The sequence below is a fragment of the Choloepus didactylus genome, chromosome 5, assembly GCF_015220235.1.
Source record: "Choloepus didactylus isolate mChoDid1 chromosome 5, mChoDid1.pri, whole genome shotgun sequence".
In the NCBI taxonomy this organism is placed as follows: Eukaryota; Metazoa; Chordata; class Mammalia; order Pilosa; family Megalonychidae; genus Choloepus; species Choloepus didactylus.
In genome coordinates, this window is record NC_051311.1 from 32235882 (window position 1) to 32254304 (window position 18423).

Below are 18423 nucleotides of genomic sequence, written 5' to 3' on the forward strand. Positions count from 1 at the left end.
AGTCTGGACTCCTGAAGACAATTATATAATAATGTAGATTACAAGGGGTGACAGTGTGATTGTGAAGACCTTGTGGATCACACCCCCTTTAACTAGTGTGTGGATGAGCAGAAAAATGGGGATAAAAACTAAAGGACAAATGGGGTGGGATGGGGGGGATGATTTGGGTGTTCTTTTTTCACTTTTATTTTTTATTCTTGCTCTGGTTCTTTCTGATGTAAGGAAAATGTTCAGAGATAGATTGCAGTGATGAATGCATAACTATGTTATCATAGTGTGGACAGTGGATTGTATACCATGGATGACTGTATGGTGTGTGAATGTATTTCAATAAAACTGAATTTAATAATAAAAAAATGCATTATAGAAATGTTAAGATTCTTATCTCTGATTTGAAAAAATAAAATGGTCACTGGAAATAAAAATTTGAGTGTGAAGAAATAATTCAGAGTTTGTATTAATGGTAGTATCTATAATGAAAATTAAATACGTGAATGTAATTTTTAAGCATAAACCTATATTGCAAAATGTTTCACTGAATTCTTTTCTTTTGACAAGTTTATCATTTTGATACTCACACATGTTTTAAAAACTGTTCATTCAACTTTCTAAATAATATTCATGAGCAGGAAACAAAATGTTGTCTTTGCTACATCAAGCATAGCCTAGAATACCATATTTTGGCTTAAGATTTGAATTTTTAAAAATAATTTAAAATAATGATTCCATGAAAAAAAAAGTGTTTTATATTATGTTTCCTAAAGTTCTGTGATTTTTTAATATAATAACTTCAAGCATTATCACTTACGACAACTGCTAGGCATATCAAGTTCTAAATTAAGAATTTCTCAAGATTTCATAAAATTGTCAACTAAAATAGACTTTTAAGAAAGTCAAGTTTACTACTGTCAGGGAAGGAAAGGAATACCTTACCATTAATACCAAATTTATCCTAGTATTTCTCTATATAGTTTTTTTTTCTTTAGTCACTTGGGTACAGAACTGAATTTTTACATAGTCAAATGCAAAACATCATTCTACTCTGCATATTCAAATATGTACCCTTGAAAACAAAAAGAAATAAAATATACAAAAGTTAAAAATACACACTTCTTCTCTACATTTATGTAGGACTCCTAAGCAGCAAGACAACTCTTATTAAGTTCCTGTGTACATTTATTCAGCAAGTATTTATTTGCATCTTCTACGCACAAGGCCCAGTGCCAGGCATATATATTGAGCAAAAGTTGACTGGGACTTCTACACACAAGAAGTTTACCTACAAACATTAATCAAAAGAGCATACAACCATCAGGAACTCTCCAAGGAGCTTTGTTAAATCACAATACTTCTTTACTATTTTTATAATTTTACTCAAGTGAAAATTAGTTTAAGGACATACGTTATGATTTATTTAGTTATATCTGGTTCATTTCATAGTTTAGGAACTAGCACTATGTGGAGCACTTGGTATAAAGTAGATCCTCATTAAATGTTTACAAAATTAAATTTACATTGATAGCAACCACATTTAATCTAGTAGTAGAAAAGGGAAAAAAATTTACTCAAAAAAAAGATCTGGCTTAAGCAAAATGACAGGAGATGTTTAACAGTTTAACGGCCTTCCCTAACAATATTCTGATGGACTTCTGATCAAGTACTATACTTCTAAATGTATTTTTTTAATACCTTCCATATTTGATCATCTTTTCTAAGGGAGTCTGACTACAAAAGAAAGTAGAGCACTGCATTTTTAAAACTACAAGTTCACAAACTTAAGACATAACATTAAGGACCCAACAATCCTTGACACCTTGCAGAAACTTTTCAAAAGTAATTCAATAAAATACTTAGAATCCTAGAATACTCACAATTTAAAAATAAGTTCAATTTTTCACAAAAAAATTTCTTTTATTAGCCTCTTGTAATATCCTCAAAGTATAAAGAAAGCTTTCTTCTGTCAGATACACTTATATGTGTACAATTGAAAAAAAGTAGATGAAAATTTAAAGTTACTATTCTAATTTTATATTAGTAAACACATTTTTACAAAACTATCTATTACATACAACAGTGCTTTGTCTTTATTCCTTAAACTACCATTGCTTTTTCACTTCAAATTTTATCCCTATTAATGCAAACAAAACATGAAAGTTCAATAATGACTTTAACACAGATGTTCACAATTCTGAGAAATAGTGAACAGAACAAAAAATGTTAGCTTTTCAATAGGAAACAAACTACTTTGCGAAAAGAAATATACTTAATGACTAAAATAATATAAGCTTATCCTTAAGTAACACAATTAATCTTAGCTATTTAGACAAGTGCTTTGAATAGGGATTAGAACTCAACAAATATCATCAAACTTTTGCTAATAACATTTTTAAAACAAAAGTATTTTAAAGAAAAAAATAGCTAAACATAAGGGTATGAAATCAATAAGAATCTGTTTTAGAAACCATACCGTAATTCATAAATAATAACTACACAGGAAAGTTTTATTAAATATTCTGAACATAAAGTCTATTCTAATATTATTTTTGAATAATCATCTGATTATACATCTAGATCTTTTATTAAAACCTCTTTGCTAAATGGCATACATAAATATGGTACCTACTAAAGAAAGAAAAATAAAGAAATCAAATAGGGCATATAGGTTCTTCCTGAAAACTAGTTTACACTTCTTAGTTAAACAAAATTATCTTTGTTTTTTATACAGGTGATATTAAAATCTTATGATCTGGTCCATTTTTTTCAACAGTTTTTAAAAAGAACATGTTCTCATTGATTTAATAAAACCACAAACTAACCACAAATGTAACAAAAAATTGAAATAAAACAATTTATTTAAACAAATAAAACTATTTAATGGAATTTTTTCTTCAAATTAAAACACGTTATAAAAATGAAGTTAAGGAATGTACTGGAAAGTATGTGTGTGTGTTTGAGAGAGAGGGAGAGGGAAAGAGTGTGAAAATACATTTGAGAATACGTGTTTTTAAAAAATGTTTTAAAAAGAAAGCCGCCTTTTTAAAATATGAAACAAATGGTTCATTAATACTTTTGAGATTTTCTGAAAAACAAGGAGCAATCTGATGTTTATTCCCTAGAATTTCATACACATACCCACACATGCACAAAAGCACACATGCATGCAAACACTCTGTAATAAAGCAACGACCTTTCACATTTAACAAAAGGCAATAATAAAATCAAAATTCATATTATTTAAGATGAAAGGCATTCCACTGATGATTCTGATTCAACAATTTTACAGTTAAACAAAATTAATTCCACCTCAAAAATCCATTGACCTTAAGCTTCTAACAAACATTTTCAACTGCAGAGATTATTGTCAATATTTACGAATCCTTAAAATTATATTTAGCTGGAGCCACTTGTATTTGCCATATTAATATTTCTTTGTAAATGTATGCTTATCCATATCACAGCAGAAGGAACAGCTGCTACTCACTGGGAATCTCTGGGGTCCTACAGCAGGTCTTGGCTGGCTCGGAACTGGTAGCAAGGGTACTAAAAGAAAAACACCAATCATTAAAATGATAATTTCACTTAACATTGATACCTATTGGAAAAAGGAATACAATATCATAAACTATATACAATGTATAATAATTATATAACAATATAGTAAGGTTACACATAAGCTAGGTGCTTAACATTTTTAACTGCAGAAGAAGAAAGGAAGAAAACTTTTGTTAGATTATATTTTCCTACCCCAATCAAATACAAATTTAAATCTAAATACTCTAGAATTACAAAAAAGAGAGGGAAAGAAAAATGACGCAGGCAGAAAAAAGGAAAATACTAGTACCCTTGATATTGGAGAAAATGCTCACATACAAATTACAAAAAAACTAAACAATCCTCTATGCCAAGACTTTTAGTTTGTTCTTGTTTTTATATAAGGAATACCCCTTTCAATCTACAAAATCAAGGAATCAGATAATTTTAAAACAGACATTTTATAATAGGGAAGCTATATTTTAGTTTCATACACTGGGCCTAAATCAAATGTGTTTAAGTTATGTGCTATACTGATCTTCATTTTGAAAAAAGAAATCACAAAACTGAGTACATGCTATCTTTTACCATTAAAATGTTTTTCCACATGCACCTAATAAGTTATCAGATTGCCAGGTGAAGTTTATAATGTGGCATCTTTTTATTTAAGAAATTTCTGGTAAATGAGAAACGTGGAGCCAATACAGCTTTAAAAGTCAAACAAAAGTACATTAAAAAATACAGCACTAGGATAAGCTATTTTTTATTTACTGTGATTACTAGAGGAATTCCATAAATTAAGCCCTGATCAACATCATACTTCCACAGGTTCAATTTAAAGTGAAACTACCTATGTGCCTATATAATTGTCTGATCAAAGTGTGACTGAAAGAAACTTACTTTTACAAAATGTAAAAATGGCAGTTCATTCCTCCCTTGAGAGATTAATCCAACAAGCCCAACTTTCAGTATTACAGTGGGTCGTCTGCAAGACTTTACATAAAATAAGATCCACCACCCCACCCCCATTTTATAGTTAAAAGGTACTGTGGTAAATCAATTATGTGTCTGAAGTAAAATATTAGATCAATAAGTGGAAGAAGAAAAAAACAGAGTATCTCCAATCTCAAAAAGATTTTAATGAAAGAGAGGAAGAAAAAACTACATATAAAAACATTTTAAAAAAACATTTTAAAAATTAAGTACCAAATACAGAATACCTAGATCTTCAAGAATTCTAGCGTATGTACCACTTGCTTTTAAAATTGGAATTTAAAAGTCAATTCATAACCAATAAATCCAATACAATGAAAGGATAAAAATTTTAAGCCTCTTTTACTGGGGAGAATGGAAGCAAGAAATCTAGGAGGACCTCGGGGAAGAAATCCATTTATGGATTTCTTAACAGAAACCTTCAGCAAGTATTTTCCACGAAGTATCAGCACCCCGCCCCCTTTTTTTTAATTTTTAGATAAACTGCACAGAAAACAGTGACAGGACACAGAAGAGATAAGGAATAAGAGTTGACAAAAGAAAGCAACTAAGGACAGCTTTACAGCAGTAGATTAGAAATCTATCTAGCCCACCCCCAAAGAGAGAAAGCATTAGTCAGATTGCCAAAGTGTTTTCAGTCTGTCTTTGCAGATGTCTCGCAGTTTACTGGGTTTGCAAGCATGAGGAAATCCCTACCTATCTGCCATGCCTGCACCATACTGAATGAAAGAGAATTTAAAACTCTTAAGAGCATTTTAGTTGAACCTTAAACTCTGAATATTTGATATTTAATATTTATATCCTACTATTCTCACATGTATTTAATGGAATAAGTTAAATTTCAATTTGTTGAAACAGTTATAATAGTGAAAATCTGGAAACACATTAAATTTCCATCACCACTGACTAAATAAATTATAATTTGCTGGAACCCTCCTCATCATCAAAAGGAAAATATATACCACCAGGAAAAGATGTGGCTATGTTGTTAGTTTAAAGAAAAAAAAAAAAAGTTGTAAAGAACAGATCCGTTTTCTAAAACATTTGGACACAGGCATGGTACTATTAATACCATTAAAATGTTTGGAAGGGTACATACCAACCTGTTAATGGCACCTACCTCTGAAGGATACTTAATATCCTTATCTTTTTTTCCTTACAAAAGTTTTAAAAAGAACAATATACCAAGTGCACAATTCAGCTGTTATTTGATATATCAAATTCTTATAAATTAATGTAACCACTTTTATTATAACTTGTTGTTATAATCCTTCATAGGTACCATTCCGGCACTTAAAATGGTACCCTATCCAAAATTATATCCACACTAAATATTCACTATTATGAATGGGTATGTATGGGTGGGACGGAGGGTAAGAGGATGGTGGGGGGAGATAGTGGGGGAAGTGGGGGGAGAACAGGGGACTTAATATCCTTATCTTTTTTTCCTTACAAAAGTTTTAAAAAGAACAATATACCAAGTGCACAATTCAGCTGTTCTTTGATATATCAAATTCTTATAAATTAATATAACCACTTTTTTTTTCCAAAGCATATCTTTATTTTTTTTTATTTTTTTATTTTTTTTATTATTATTTTTTTTAATCATCATTTTATTGAGATATATTCACATACCACGCAGTCATACAAAACAAATTGTACTTTCGATTGTTTACAGTACCATTACATAGTTGTACATTCATCACCTAAATCAATCCCTGACACCTTCATTAGCACACACACAAAAATAACAAGAATAATAATTAGAGTGAAAAAGAGCAATTGAAGTAAAAAAGAACACTAGGTACCTTTGTCTGTTTGTTTGCTTCCCCTACTTTTCTACACATCCATCCATAAACTAGACAAAGTGGAGTTTGGTCCTTATGGCATTCCCAATCCCACTGTCACCCCTCATAAGCTACATTTTTATACAACTGTCTTCGAGATTCATGGGTTCTGGGTTGTAGTTTAATAGTTTCAGGTATCCACCACCAGCTACCCCAATTCTTTAGAACCTAAAAAAGGTTGTCTAAAGTGTGCGTAAGAGTGCCCACCAGAGTGATCTCTCGGCTCGTTTTGGAATCTCTCTGCCACTGAAGCTTATTTCATTTCCTTTCACATCCCCCTTTTGGTCAAGAAGATGTTCTCCATCCCACGATGCCGGGTCTACATTCCTCCCCGGGAGTCATATTCCACGTTGCCAGGGAGACTCACTTCCCTGGGTGTCTGATCCCACGTAGGGGGGAGGGCAGTGATTTCACCTTTCAAGTTGGCTTAGCCAGAGAGAGAGGGCCACATCTGAGCAACAAAGAGGCATTCAGGAGGAGACTCTTAGGCACAAATACAGGCAGGCCTAGCCTCTCCTTTGCAGCAGCCGTCTTCCCAAGGGTAAAACTTATGGTAGAGGGCTCAACCCATCAAACCACCAGTCCCCTATGTCTGTGGTCATGTTAGCAACCATGGAGGTGGGGTAGGCGAATACCCCTGCATTCTCCACAGGCTCCTCAAGGGGGCACTACATATTTTTTTTTTTTTCCTTGTTTGTCTTTTTTCTTTTTTTTTTTTTTTTAACTTTCCCTTCTTTTTTCAAATCAACTGTATGAAAAAAAAAGTTAAAAAGAAAACAAACATACAATAAAAAAACATTTCAAAGAGACCATAGCAAGGGAGTAAGAAAAAGACAACTAACCTAAGATAACTGCTTAACTTCCAACATGTTCCTACTTTACCCCAAGAAAGTTACATAATATAGCAACATTTCAGTGAACTTGTTCCTACTACATCCATCAGAAATTAACAGACCATAGTCATTTCTGGGCATCCCCAGAACGTTAAATAGCTTATCTGTTCTTCTTGGATTATTGTTCCCCCTTCCTTAATTGCTCTCTACTGCTAGTTCCCCTACATTCTACATTATACACCATTTGTTTTACATTTTTCAAAGTTCACATTAGTGGTAGCATATAATATTTCTCTTTTTGTGCCTGGCTTATTTCGCTCAGCATTATGTCTTCAAGGTTCATCCATGTTGTCATATGTTTCACCAGATCGTTCCTTCTTACTGCCGCGTAGTATTCCATCGTGTGTATATACCACATTTTATTTATCCACTCATCTGTTGAAGGACATTTGGGTTGTTTCCATCTCTTGGCAATTGTGAATAATGCTGCTATGAACATTGGTGTGCAGATATCTGTTCGTGTCACTGCTTTCCGATCTTCCGGGTATATACCGAGAAGTGCAATCGCTGGATCGAATGGTAGCTCTATATCTAGTTTTCTAAGGAACTGCCAGACTGACTTCCAGAGTGGCTGAACCATTATACAGTCCCACCAACAATGAATAAGAGTTCCAATTTCTCCACATCCCCTCCAGCATTTGTAGTTTCCTGTTTGTTTAATGGCAGCCATTCTAACCGGTGTTAGATGGTATCTCATTGTGGTCTTAATTTGCATCTCTCTAATAGCTAGTGAAGCTGAACATTTTTTCATGTGTTTCTTGGCCATTTGTATTTCCTCTTCAGAGAACTGTCTTTTCATATCTTTTGCCCATTTTATAATTGGGCTGTCTGTACTATTGTCATTGAGTTGTAGGATTTCTTTGTATATGCAAGATATCAGTCTTTTGTCAGATACATGGTTTCCAAAAATTTTTTCCCATTGAGTTGGCTGCCTCTTTACCTTTTTGAGAAATTCCTTTGAGGTGCAGAAACTTCTAAGCTTGAGGAGTTCCCATTTATCTATTTTCTCTTTTGTTGCTTGTGCTTTGGGTGTAAAGTCTAGGAAGTGGCCTCCTAATACAAGGTCTTGAAGATGTTTTCCTACATTATCTTCTAGGAGTTTTATGGTACTTTCTTTTATATTGAGATCTTTGGTCCATTTTGAGTTAATTTTTGTGTAGGGGGTGAGGTAGGGGTCCTCTTTCATTCTTTTGGATATGGATATCCAACTCTCCCAGCCCCATTTGTTGAAAAGACCATTATGGCTCAGTTCGGTGACTTTGGGGGCCTTATCAAAGATCAGTCGGCCATAGATCTGAGGGTCTATCTCTGAATTCTCAATTCGATTCCATTGATCTATATGTCTATCTTTGTGCCAGTACCATGCTGTTTTGGCAACTGTGGCTTTATAATAAGCTTCAAAGTCAGGGAGTGTAAGTCCTCCCACTTCGTTTTTCTTTTTTAGAGTGTCTTTAGCAATTCGAGGCATCCTCCCTTTCCAAATAAATTTGATAACTAGCTTTTCCAAGTCTGCAAAGTAGGTTGTTGGAATTTTGATTGGGATTGCATTGAATCTGTAGATGAGTTTGGGTAGAATTGACATCTTAATGACATTTAGCCTTCCTATCCATGAACATGGAATATTTTTCCATCTTTTAAGGTCCCCTTCTATTTCTTTTAGTAGAGTTATGTAGTTTTCTTTGTATAGGTCTTTTACATCTTTGGTTAAGTTTATTCCTAGGTACTTGATTTTTTTAGTTGCTATTGAAAATGGTATCTTTTTCTTGAGTGTCTCTTCAGTTTGTTCATTTCTAGCATATAGAAACATTACTGACTTATGTGCATTAATCTTGTATCCCGCTACTTTGCTAAATTTGTTTATTAGCTCTAGTAGGTGTATCGTTGATTTCTCAGGATTTTCTAGATATAAGATCATATCATCTGCAAACAATGACAGTTTTACTTCTTCTTTTCCAATTTGGATGCCTTTTATTTCTTTGTCTTGCCGGATTGCCCTGGCTAGCACTTCCAGCACAATGTTGAATAACAGTGGTGACAGCGGGCATCCTTGTCTTGTTCCTGATCTTAGAGGGAAGGCTTTCAGTCTCTCACCATTGAGTACTATGCTGGCTGTGGGTTTTTCATATATGCTCTTTATCATGTTGAGGAAGTTTCCTTCAATTCCTACCTTTTGAAGTGTTTTTATCAAAAAGGGATGTTGGATTTTGTGAAATGCTTTTTCAGCATCTATTGAGATGATCAATTGATTTTTCCCTTTTGAGTTTTTAATGTGTTGTAATACATTGATTGTTTTTCTTATGTTGAACCATCCTTGCATGCCTGGAATGAACCCCACTTGGTCATGGTGTATGATTTTTTTAATGTGGCTTTGGATTCGATTTGCAAGTATTTTGTTGAGGATTTTTGCATCTATATTCATTAGGGAGATTGGCCGGTAGTTTTCCTTTTTTGTAGCATCTTTGCCTGGTTTTGGTATTAGATTGATGTTAGCTTCATAAAATGAGTTAGGTAGTGTTCCATTTTTTTCAATGTTTTGAAAGAGTTTGAGTAAGATTGGTGTCAGTTCTTTCTGGAAAGTTTGGTAGAATTCCCCTGTGAAGCCATCTGGCCCTGGGCATTTATTTGTGGGAAGATTTTTGATGACTGATTGGATCTCTTTGCTTGTGATGGGTTGGTTGAGGTCTTCTATTTCTTCTCTGGTCAGTCTAGGTTGTTCATATGTTTCCAGGAAATTCTCCATTTCTTCTACATTATCCAGTTTGTTGCCATACAGTTGTTCATAATATCCTCTTATAATTTTTTTAATTTCTTCAGGATCTGCAGTTATGTCACCTTTTTCATTCATTATTTTGTTTATATGGGTCTTCTCTCTTTTTGATTTTGTCAGTCTAGCTAGGGGCTTGTCAATCTTGTTGATCTTCTCAAAGAACCAACTTTTGGTGATATTTATCCTTTCTATTGTTTTTTTGTTCTCTATGTCATTTATTTCTGCTTTAATCCTTGTTATTTCTTTTCTTGTACTTGGTTTAGGATTGGTTTGCTGTTCATTTTCTAGCTTCTTCAGTTGATCCATTAGTTCTTTGATTTTGGCTCTTTCTTCCTTTTTAATATATGCGTTTAGTGCTATAAATTTCCCCCTTAGCACTGCTTTTGCTGCATCCCATAGGTTTTGGTATGTTGTGTTCTCATTTTCATTCGTCTCTATATATTTAGCAATTTCTCTTGCTATTTCTTCGTTAAGCCACTGATTGTTTAGGAGTGTGTTGTTTAACCTCCAGGTATTTGTGAATTTTCTAAGTCTCTGATGGTTATTGACTTCTAATTGTATTCCATTGTGGTCAGAGAATGTGCTTTGAATAATTTCAATCTTTTTAAATTTATTGAGGCTTGTTTTATGTCCCAGCATATGATCTATTCTGGAGAAAGTTCCGTGAGCACTAGAAAAGTATGTGTATCCTGGTGATTTGGGATGTAATGTCCTGTAGATGTCTGTTAAATCTAATTCATTTATCAGATTGTTTAGGTTTTCAATTTCCTTATTGGTCTTCTGTCTGGTTGATCTATCTATAGGAGAGAGTGATGTGTTGAAGTCTCCCACAATTATTGTGGAAACATCAATTGCTTCCTTTAGTTTTGCCAATGTTTCTCTCATGTATTTTGTGGCACCTTGATTGGGTGCATAGACATTTACGATTGTTATTTCTTCTTGCTGAATTGCCCCTTTTATTAGTATGTAGTGGCCTTCTTTGTCTCTCAAAACATCCCTGCATTTGAAGTCTATTTTATCTGAGATTAATATTGCTACACCTGCTTTCTTTTGGCTGTAGCTTGCATGAAATATTTTTTTCCATCCTTTCACTTTCAGTTTCTTTGTGTCCCTGTGTCTAAGATGAGTCTCTTGTATGCAACATATTGATGGTTCATTTTTTTTGATCCATTCTGCGAATCTATATCTTTTAATTGGGGAGTTTAATCCATTTACATTCAACGTTAAAACCGTGAAGGCATTTCTTGAATCGGCCATCTTATCCTTTGGATTATGTTTGCCATATTTTTCCCTCTCTCTATTAATATCCTTTATTGTACCCATACCGAATCTCTTTAGTACTGAACCTTTCTCCAAGTCTCTCTGTCCTGTCTTTGTTTCTCTGTCTGTAGGGCTCCCTTTAGTATCTCCAGTAGGGCAGGTCTCTTGTTAGCAAATTCTCTCAGCATTTGTTTGTCTGTGAAAAATTTAAGCTCTCCCTCAAATTTGAAGGAGAGCTTTGCTGGATAAAGTATTCTTGGCTGGAAATTCCTCTCACTCAGAATTTTAAATATATCGTGCCACTGCCTTCTCGCCTCCATGGTGGCTGCTGAGTAGTCACTACTTAGTCTTATGCTGTTTCCTTTGTATGTGGTGAATTGCTTTTCTCTTGCTGCTTTCAGAACTTGCTCCTTCTCTTCTATGTTTGACAGTGTGATCAGTATATGTCTCGGAGTGGGTTTTTTTGGATTTATTCTATTTGGAGTTCGCTGAGCATTTATGATTTGTGTATTTATGTTGTTTAGAAGATTTGGGAAGTTTTCCCCAACAATTTCTTTGAATACTCTTCCTAGACCTTTAACCTTTTCTTCCCCTTCTGGGACACCAATGAGTCTTATATTCGGACGTTTCATATTATCTATCATATCCCTGAGGTCCATTTCGAGTTTTTCAATTTTTTTCCCCATTCTTTCTTTTATGCTTTCATTTTCCATTCTGTCATCTTCCAGGTCACTGATTCGTTGTTCAACTTCCTCTAGTCTTGTACTATGAGTGTCCAGAATCTTTTTAATTTGGTCAACAGTTTCTTTAATTTCCATAAGATCATCCATTTTTTTATTTAGTCTTGCAATGTCTTCTTTATGCTCTTCTAGGGTCTTCTTGATTTCCTTCATATCCCGTACTATGGTCTCATTGTTCATCTTTAGTTCTTTGAGTAGCTGCTCTAGGTGTGTCTCTTCTGGTCTTCTGATTTGGGTGCTTGGGCTTGGGTTATCCATATCGTCTGGTTTTTTCATATGCTTTATAATTTTCTGTTGTTTTTGGCCTCGTGGCATTTGCTGAACTTGATAGGGTTCTTTTAGGGTTTGTAGACCAGTTGAAGTCCTTATCTCTAATTTATCAGATCTACAGCTTCGTGGAGTACACTTTCTCTAACTAACCAGCAGGTGGCGTCCACGAGCCACCTGTTCTCCACAAGCCAGATCTCCCCTGCTTAGCCTTTTTGGTGAGTGGGGGAGTGAGTCTTGTGGGGCCCAATTGGTGTACCAAGCTTGCGTGTGTAGTTGGTGTTGCCTGCCCTGTATGTGGGGCGTGTTTCTGGGCAGTCGGGGAGGGGGGGTGGCCCTAACAGTCAAATCTCCCTGATGATCCTAGAGTTTTAAAGCTACTGCAATAGTCTAATCCTTCAGTTCAGTCCTGCCACAGTTTGTCTCTGCCACTGACCCACAAGTCTTTGGTATTGGCGTATGGCTCCTGAGACTTGCAAGTGGGCCCCTCTTCCAGGCTGTGCACCCCGGGTCCTCTGTTGAGGGATGACTGTGCTATGTCACAGGTGAGTGCCGTCCCCCCAGGGCAGTTCTGGGCTGCTGGGCTGTGTTGGGAGGCTCCCAGTCTGCTCAAATGATGGCTGAATGGGGCTCTGTTAATTCACACTGCTCCCCCTTCCCAGCTCTGGGACATTCAGCTGAGGTTGCAGGGAAGGCTAATGTCCACGCCCAGTTTTGTGGTGTGTGCCTGTTATTTGAAGCACTTCCGTCACACTGGGTTGTCTGGGGCAGCTCTGGGCTATGGGGCTGGCGATGGGCAGGAGTGTTTCCTGTCCACCAGGATGGTGGCTGTGAGCGGACACCCCCCTTTTCTTGGGAAGTTGTGTTGTTTAGTGAATTTTCTCAGCCACTGGATTATTGCCTTTTGTCTCAGAGCTCTCTTAGTTCTGCTCTTGACTTGACGTGCCCAAATTTCAATTCTTTGAAGCTTTCTGTATTGAGCTTCTTAGAGTGATTGTTTTAGAAAAAGCAAAAAGGATTTAAAAAAAAAAAAAAACAAAAAAAAAACGGCCCTCCTCAGAGATCTAATGGGTTATTGAAATGCTAATAGACAAAGCAACCAGGGCCATTAAGGAAAGGTGCACAGGGCAGAGAGATCAGCCTTGCTTCGGGATTTGCATATGCGCCTTAAGGCCTGATCTCCGCCCTTCCCCTTTCTGTGTTCACCAGAACTCCAAAAATCCTCTGCTTTTATTTTGGAGTTTTTCGTGTTGTTTTTTTTTCTATGCCTGTCTCCTCTCTGCTGGGCTGGCTGCTCTCAGAGTCTCTGGTGTCTGGTCTCAGTCTATCTATGGTTGGAGTTTGAATCAGTAGAATGAGTTTCCCATAAGAGCAGCCACTGCAATTCTCCCTTCTCCTTCCTGGAGCTGACAGCCCCTCCTCCCCCGGGACTGAGCCTGGCAGGGAGGGGCGCGGGTCCCCTGGCCGCAAAAACTTACAGATTTTGCTGATCTCAGCAGTTCCACGTTTTCATGAGTGTTGTATGAAGTATGCCCAAAGACAGATTGCTCTGTGGTGTCCAGTCCACGCAGTTCCTGGCTTTTTACCTACTTTCCTGGAGGAGTAACTAAAACATACAGCTCACCAGTCCCAAAGCATATCTTTAAATGCTCTATTCTGACACTGACAAAACTTCCAGGCTGGGGAAAGACTTTTAAAAGAGACTCTTTTTTTTTCTTTTTTTTTTTTTTTCCCTTTTTTCTTTTTCTTTATTTCTACTTTTTTTTTTTTTTTAAATCTAAAAGTAATATATGTGGTTATTTTCTATCAGAAAGCCCAGGTTGAGGGACTAGGCTGGGCTTGGGGGAGACAGAGTACCCACAGTGTCTTTGAATTCTGTATTCACTACTGAAGGCCTCCACCCCCGTCTTTAATTGGCAACTCAGGCTGACCAAGGAATCTACCTGGAGAGGCCCCAAAGAGGAGAGAGGAGAAGGGAATAGTCAATATAACCACTTTTATTATAACTTGTTGTTATAATCCATCATAGGTACCATTCTGGCACTTAAAATGGTACCCTATCCAAAATTATATCCACACTAAATATTCACTATTATAAGACAGTATCACTGAATTTTTAGAATACCACCCTCCAGTCAACATGTTAACAATTCTACAGTGGTCCACAGGGACAATAAAATTTGTCTCTGATTCCTTTAGTTCATAACCAACCAGTTAATGAATGTGACTAGAACAGTATCTGTACAAACAAGACTCAGCAGTTATAAAAATCACACTGGGTCACCTAATCATTTCCCCCTAATTACCCCTAGAGAAGGAAAAATTTCTACAAGATTTTGCACTCTAGTTTCCTTTCATTCAACTAAGTTTTTGCTTCACTTCAAAGAAAGTAAAAGCTGAAACCAGAGAAGATGCACTATGGTGTGGTTTGAGAACAAAGAGGAAGCAGAACTCTTAAAAGTAGACCCTGACTCAAAGAAAAGACCTTGGACCATTACCAAAACACTGGTCAGCAAATGCTTATTTATGTATTTTAGGTTAAAAATTATACATACATTCCTTAAACTAATACTGCACGAGTTCCTCCACTTGAACAAGCTTTTCCATTATCTGACTAGCGATGTTGATACTATTCTACTGGATTTCTTTGCATAAAATAGACAAAAGTAGATTTGCTTGATAAATATAAATGGAGACAAAGGTCCCAAAACCATACCTACTTGGTGTGGGTGTCACTCCCTCTTACTCCCATTTCTCTCCCACTCCCCACCCCCCAAGCTCTACCATGGGCTCCCTCTCTGTCCCTCCCTCAAGGTTCCTGTCCTGCCTTTATCTGTCCATCTGTGCCTATTCTTGGCTCTGTTGGTGCCTGTCCTGATCCCTCCCCCATCACCATCCCTCCCTACCTTCTCTCCCACTTGTCTTCCCCATCTTTTACCTTCAATATCTCCTCCCTCTAGTCTCAAATTCCCCATCTCAGAAAATCCCTGGGAAGGGCAGTCTCCAGGTAACTAGCCCTCTCCTACACTTCAAACACTATCTCCCCCAATTTCTGAAATTTCTCCCCTGCACCCTTTGGAATTCCAAATTCATCATCAGCAGAATTCACAATATCCTTCAGTCCTTTCACCTTCTTGCACTAATAGAAACCTAGCTCTCCCCTAAGGACAATGCTTCCCCTGAAGCCTTCTTAAGTGGTAGCTGTGTTATCTTCTAGAGCCTTCTTAACACAGGTCTGAAGGGAAGGCAGGGGTCCTTTTTGATCCTCACTGCTGTTTCCAGACCCCCCAACTTTCAATCTTAAGTCATCAGACTATATCACCCCCTGTCTCTACTGTTGCTGTTAATCTACTGGTCAAACCACTCCTCTCATTTCTTAAAGATTTTAGCTCCTGGTTTACTGTCATTTTCTTCAACATTATTTCTACCTTAATTCTTGGCTATCTGAAGAAACACATACATAATCCTTCTAACCTGGCCTCTCCAGTTACTGAACTACTGCTCTGCAATGATCCTGTCCTCGAATCCCACTTTAGCCACCAATCCTCTAGTCATATCCTAGACCTTGTCATTATCAGTAACTGCAACATTTCCACAATCTTAAGTTTATGCACCCACTTTATATCTTTCTCTAGTAACCATGATTTGAACATTCTTTAGACTCTACCAAAATCTCCAATTACCTCCTTTTCACCACCTTACACCCTCCACTGATACCCTCTTCTCCCTCAATATATACCTTAAATTCTTACAGTCATCATTATAAGAACTTGCCCTATCTTCTATTGTTTTGTCAAATTCACACCCTTAGTAAATCCACTATTCTACACCTGACACATGTAGTTGAACACAGCTGGACAAAAACATACAAGAGACTGACTGGTCTTACTTTAAATTCATGGGCTATATATAATCTAGCCAAGTAATAACACTGTATTTCCCAAGTACATCCACTTTTCCACTCCCTTAAAGGATGATTTTATAACTTCTCTCCTCAGACTTTTTTGGTTACTCATGCACACAGGCATGGTCCCACCTTAAGACAGGCCTTTTTTACTTGCTGATTCCTCTGCCTGGAGTGATGTTCCCTAAATAATCACAATCATTATCTCCCTTACCTCCTTCAACTTTTACTTTCTCAATGAGGCCTACCCTGACCACCCTATTTGAAACTGCAACCTGATTCTTATCCCCCTTATCACTGCTCTTTTCTCATTGCATTTTCATCTTTTAACATGCCACACAAAATTGTTACTTATTATATACTTACATTTATTGCTTATTAATTGTTTCTCTCTGCTAGAAAGATAGGTCAATGACTGCAGGAAGTTTTATCTGTTTTGTTAACCAATATATCTCAAATGCTAGGGACAGAGTAGTGTCTCAATAAACATTTGTTAAACAGATACCTGAAGATATATTTCACATAAATTGCTCAAGAATAGTTTCCTAGCTTTAGGAACATGTTTTTGTAATAATAGCATCAGCAGTTATTCAATTATAGTAATTTAAAAATGGATTTCTACCTTCAAATTATTCTACCTTCTAATTACTAATCTAACACTTAATTACTAATCTAACACTGGAATAAAATGGGAACCTAAAAATTAACTTATTACTATAAACATTTTCACCCATGAAATTCATGAAGCATAACAACACTTACATTTCAGCAATTATCTAGACTATGTTCTTCAAATTTAAAGTGCTTTTTGCAGTATTTTCCATTAAATTATAAAATATGTGATGTAAATTTTTAAACAAATGAACTTGGTCCATCAAGCTAAAGTGTTCTAAGTGGGGGAAGGAATCAAGAAAAGCAACTCATACTTACAACCTTGAATGTGAAAATTCTTTTGCCACAATGACAGCAAAGTGAAATAAATTGATAAATGCCCTTCAGAGGCACAGGATCTATAACATTACTTTAAAACACTAAAAGAAAACACTTACCTTGAACAGGAGTTACCACGGTTCCTTTGAAATGTGGATTTATATGGATGTTCTTGGGCTGCTGTGGAGTCACTGGAGGAGGGGTCATCATTATTCTTGGGGTTTCTATTTGGGGAGGCATATGCATTCCTTGAGGAGGAGAGGGGTGATGTGGATGTTGTAAGGGAAGCAGAGGCTGTAGCTGTTGCTGCTGGAACAGACTTCTAATTGGCTGCTGCTGAGGTGGTGGAGGTGGTGGAGGAGGTGGAGGCTGTGGCTGTGGAGGAGGAATTAATCTTGGAGAATGAGTCTAAAAACCACAAAAAAGGAAAAATTCACAGAAATCAACATTTAGAAGAAAAGTAAAAGAATGCTGATGCAAGACAGATTTACATGGATTAAAATTTAAAAGTTCTAATTTAAGAAATACAGTCACAGTTACAATTCTATATAAACAGCAATATAAATAAACCATTCCCATCTATTCACAATGAGGACTACTATCTCACAATGTGAGTCAAGTTCAAGGCAAGAGGGAAAAAATATCAGTCCCAAAACTCTGTATGAATATATTAAAAAAAACTCAGCTCAATAAACAAAATTGTCCATAATGAGCAATATACTGTGCTGGATACAGAAAACAAGCTGCTCTCGGCCCTTCCTAAACACATATCCCTACTCCTTTTCCTACTCATAATCTAGTAAAAAAGGCAAGTAACATGCAATGAGCAACCCTGTTACAAAACGAGGTGTTAGAAGGAGGTAAGTGGGGAAGAGACTAATTCCACTAAGGGATGGGAAAAGGTTATCAGAAAGTGGTATTTGTATTAGGCTATGAAAGAAGAAAAAAAAAAAACATGCCATGCAGAAAGCATAACAGAATAACCTGAAAGAAGCATAGAAACAGAAAATATCTATCTGCTTGGTAAACTAAAAGGAGACCCAGTATGACTACAGCCATGAAAAAAGAGCTTTGAAGGAAGGCAAGCGTATAAGAACTATATATTCAAAGTGGTCAAAGATCTTGAGGTTACTTTGTCTAATGCAGTCACCAGAAAGGAGCAAATCAATACCAAAACAACAGTTAATGTGTACCAAGTCCGTCCCATGTTTCAAGTACCTATTTAAAGGTCAGTATATAAATTAACTGATCTAGTCTTCCCAATAATCCGATGAAGTAGGTTCTAATATTA

At 36.1% G+C, this 18423-nt stretch overlaps 1 protein-coding gene across 1 annotated transcript in view; it reads right to left on the reverse strand.

Moving 5' to 3' along the window:
• RBM33 (RNA binding motif protein 33) overlaps nt 1-18423 on the reverse strand; it is a 216345-nt gene that overhangs the window by 84771 nt on the left and 113151 nt on the right. Inside the window, 2 exon segments of the mRNA XM_037835742.1 lie at nt 3482-3540; nt 17252-17507. Coding sequence (XP_037691670.1) covers nt 3482-3540; nt 17252-17507 — 315 coding nt within the window.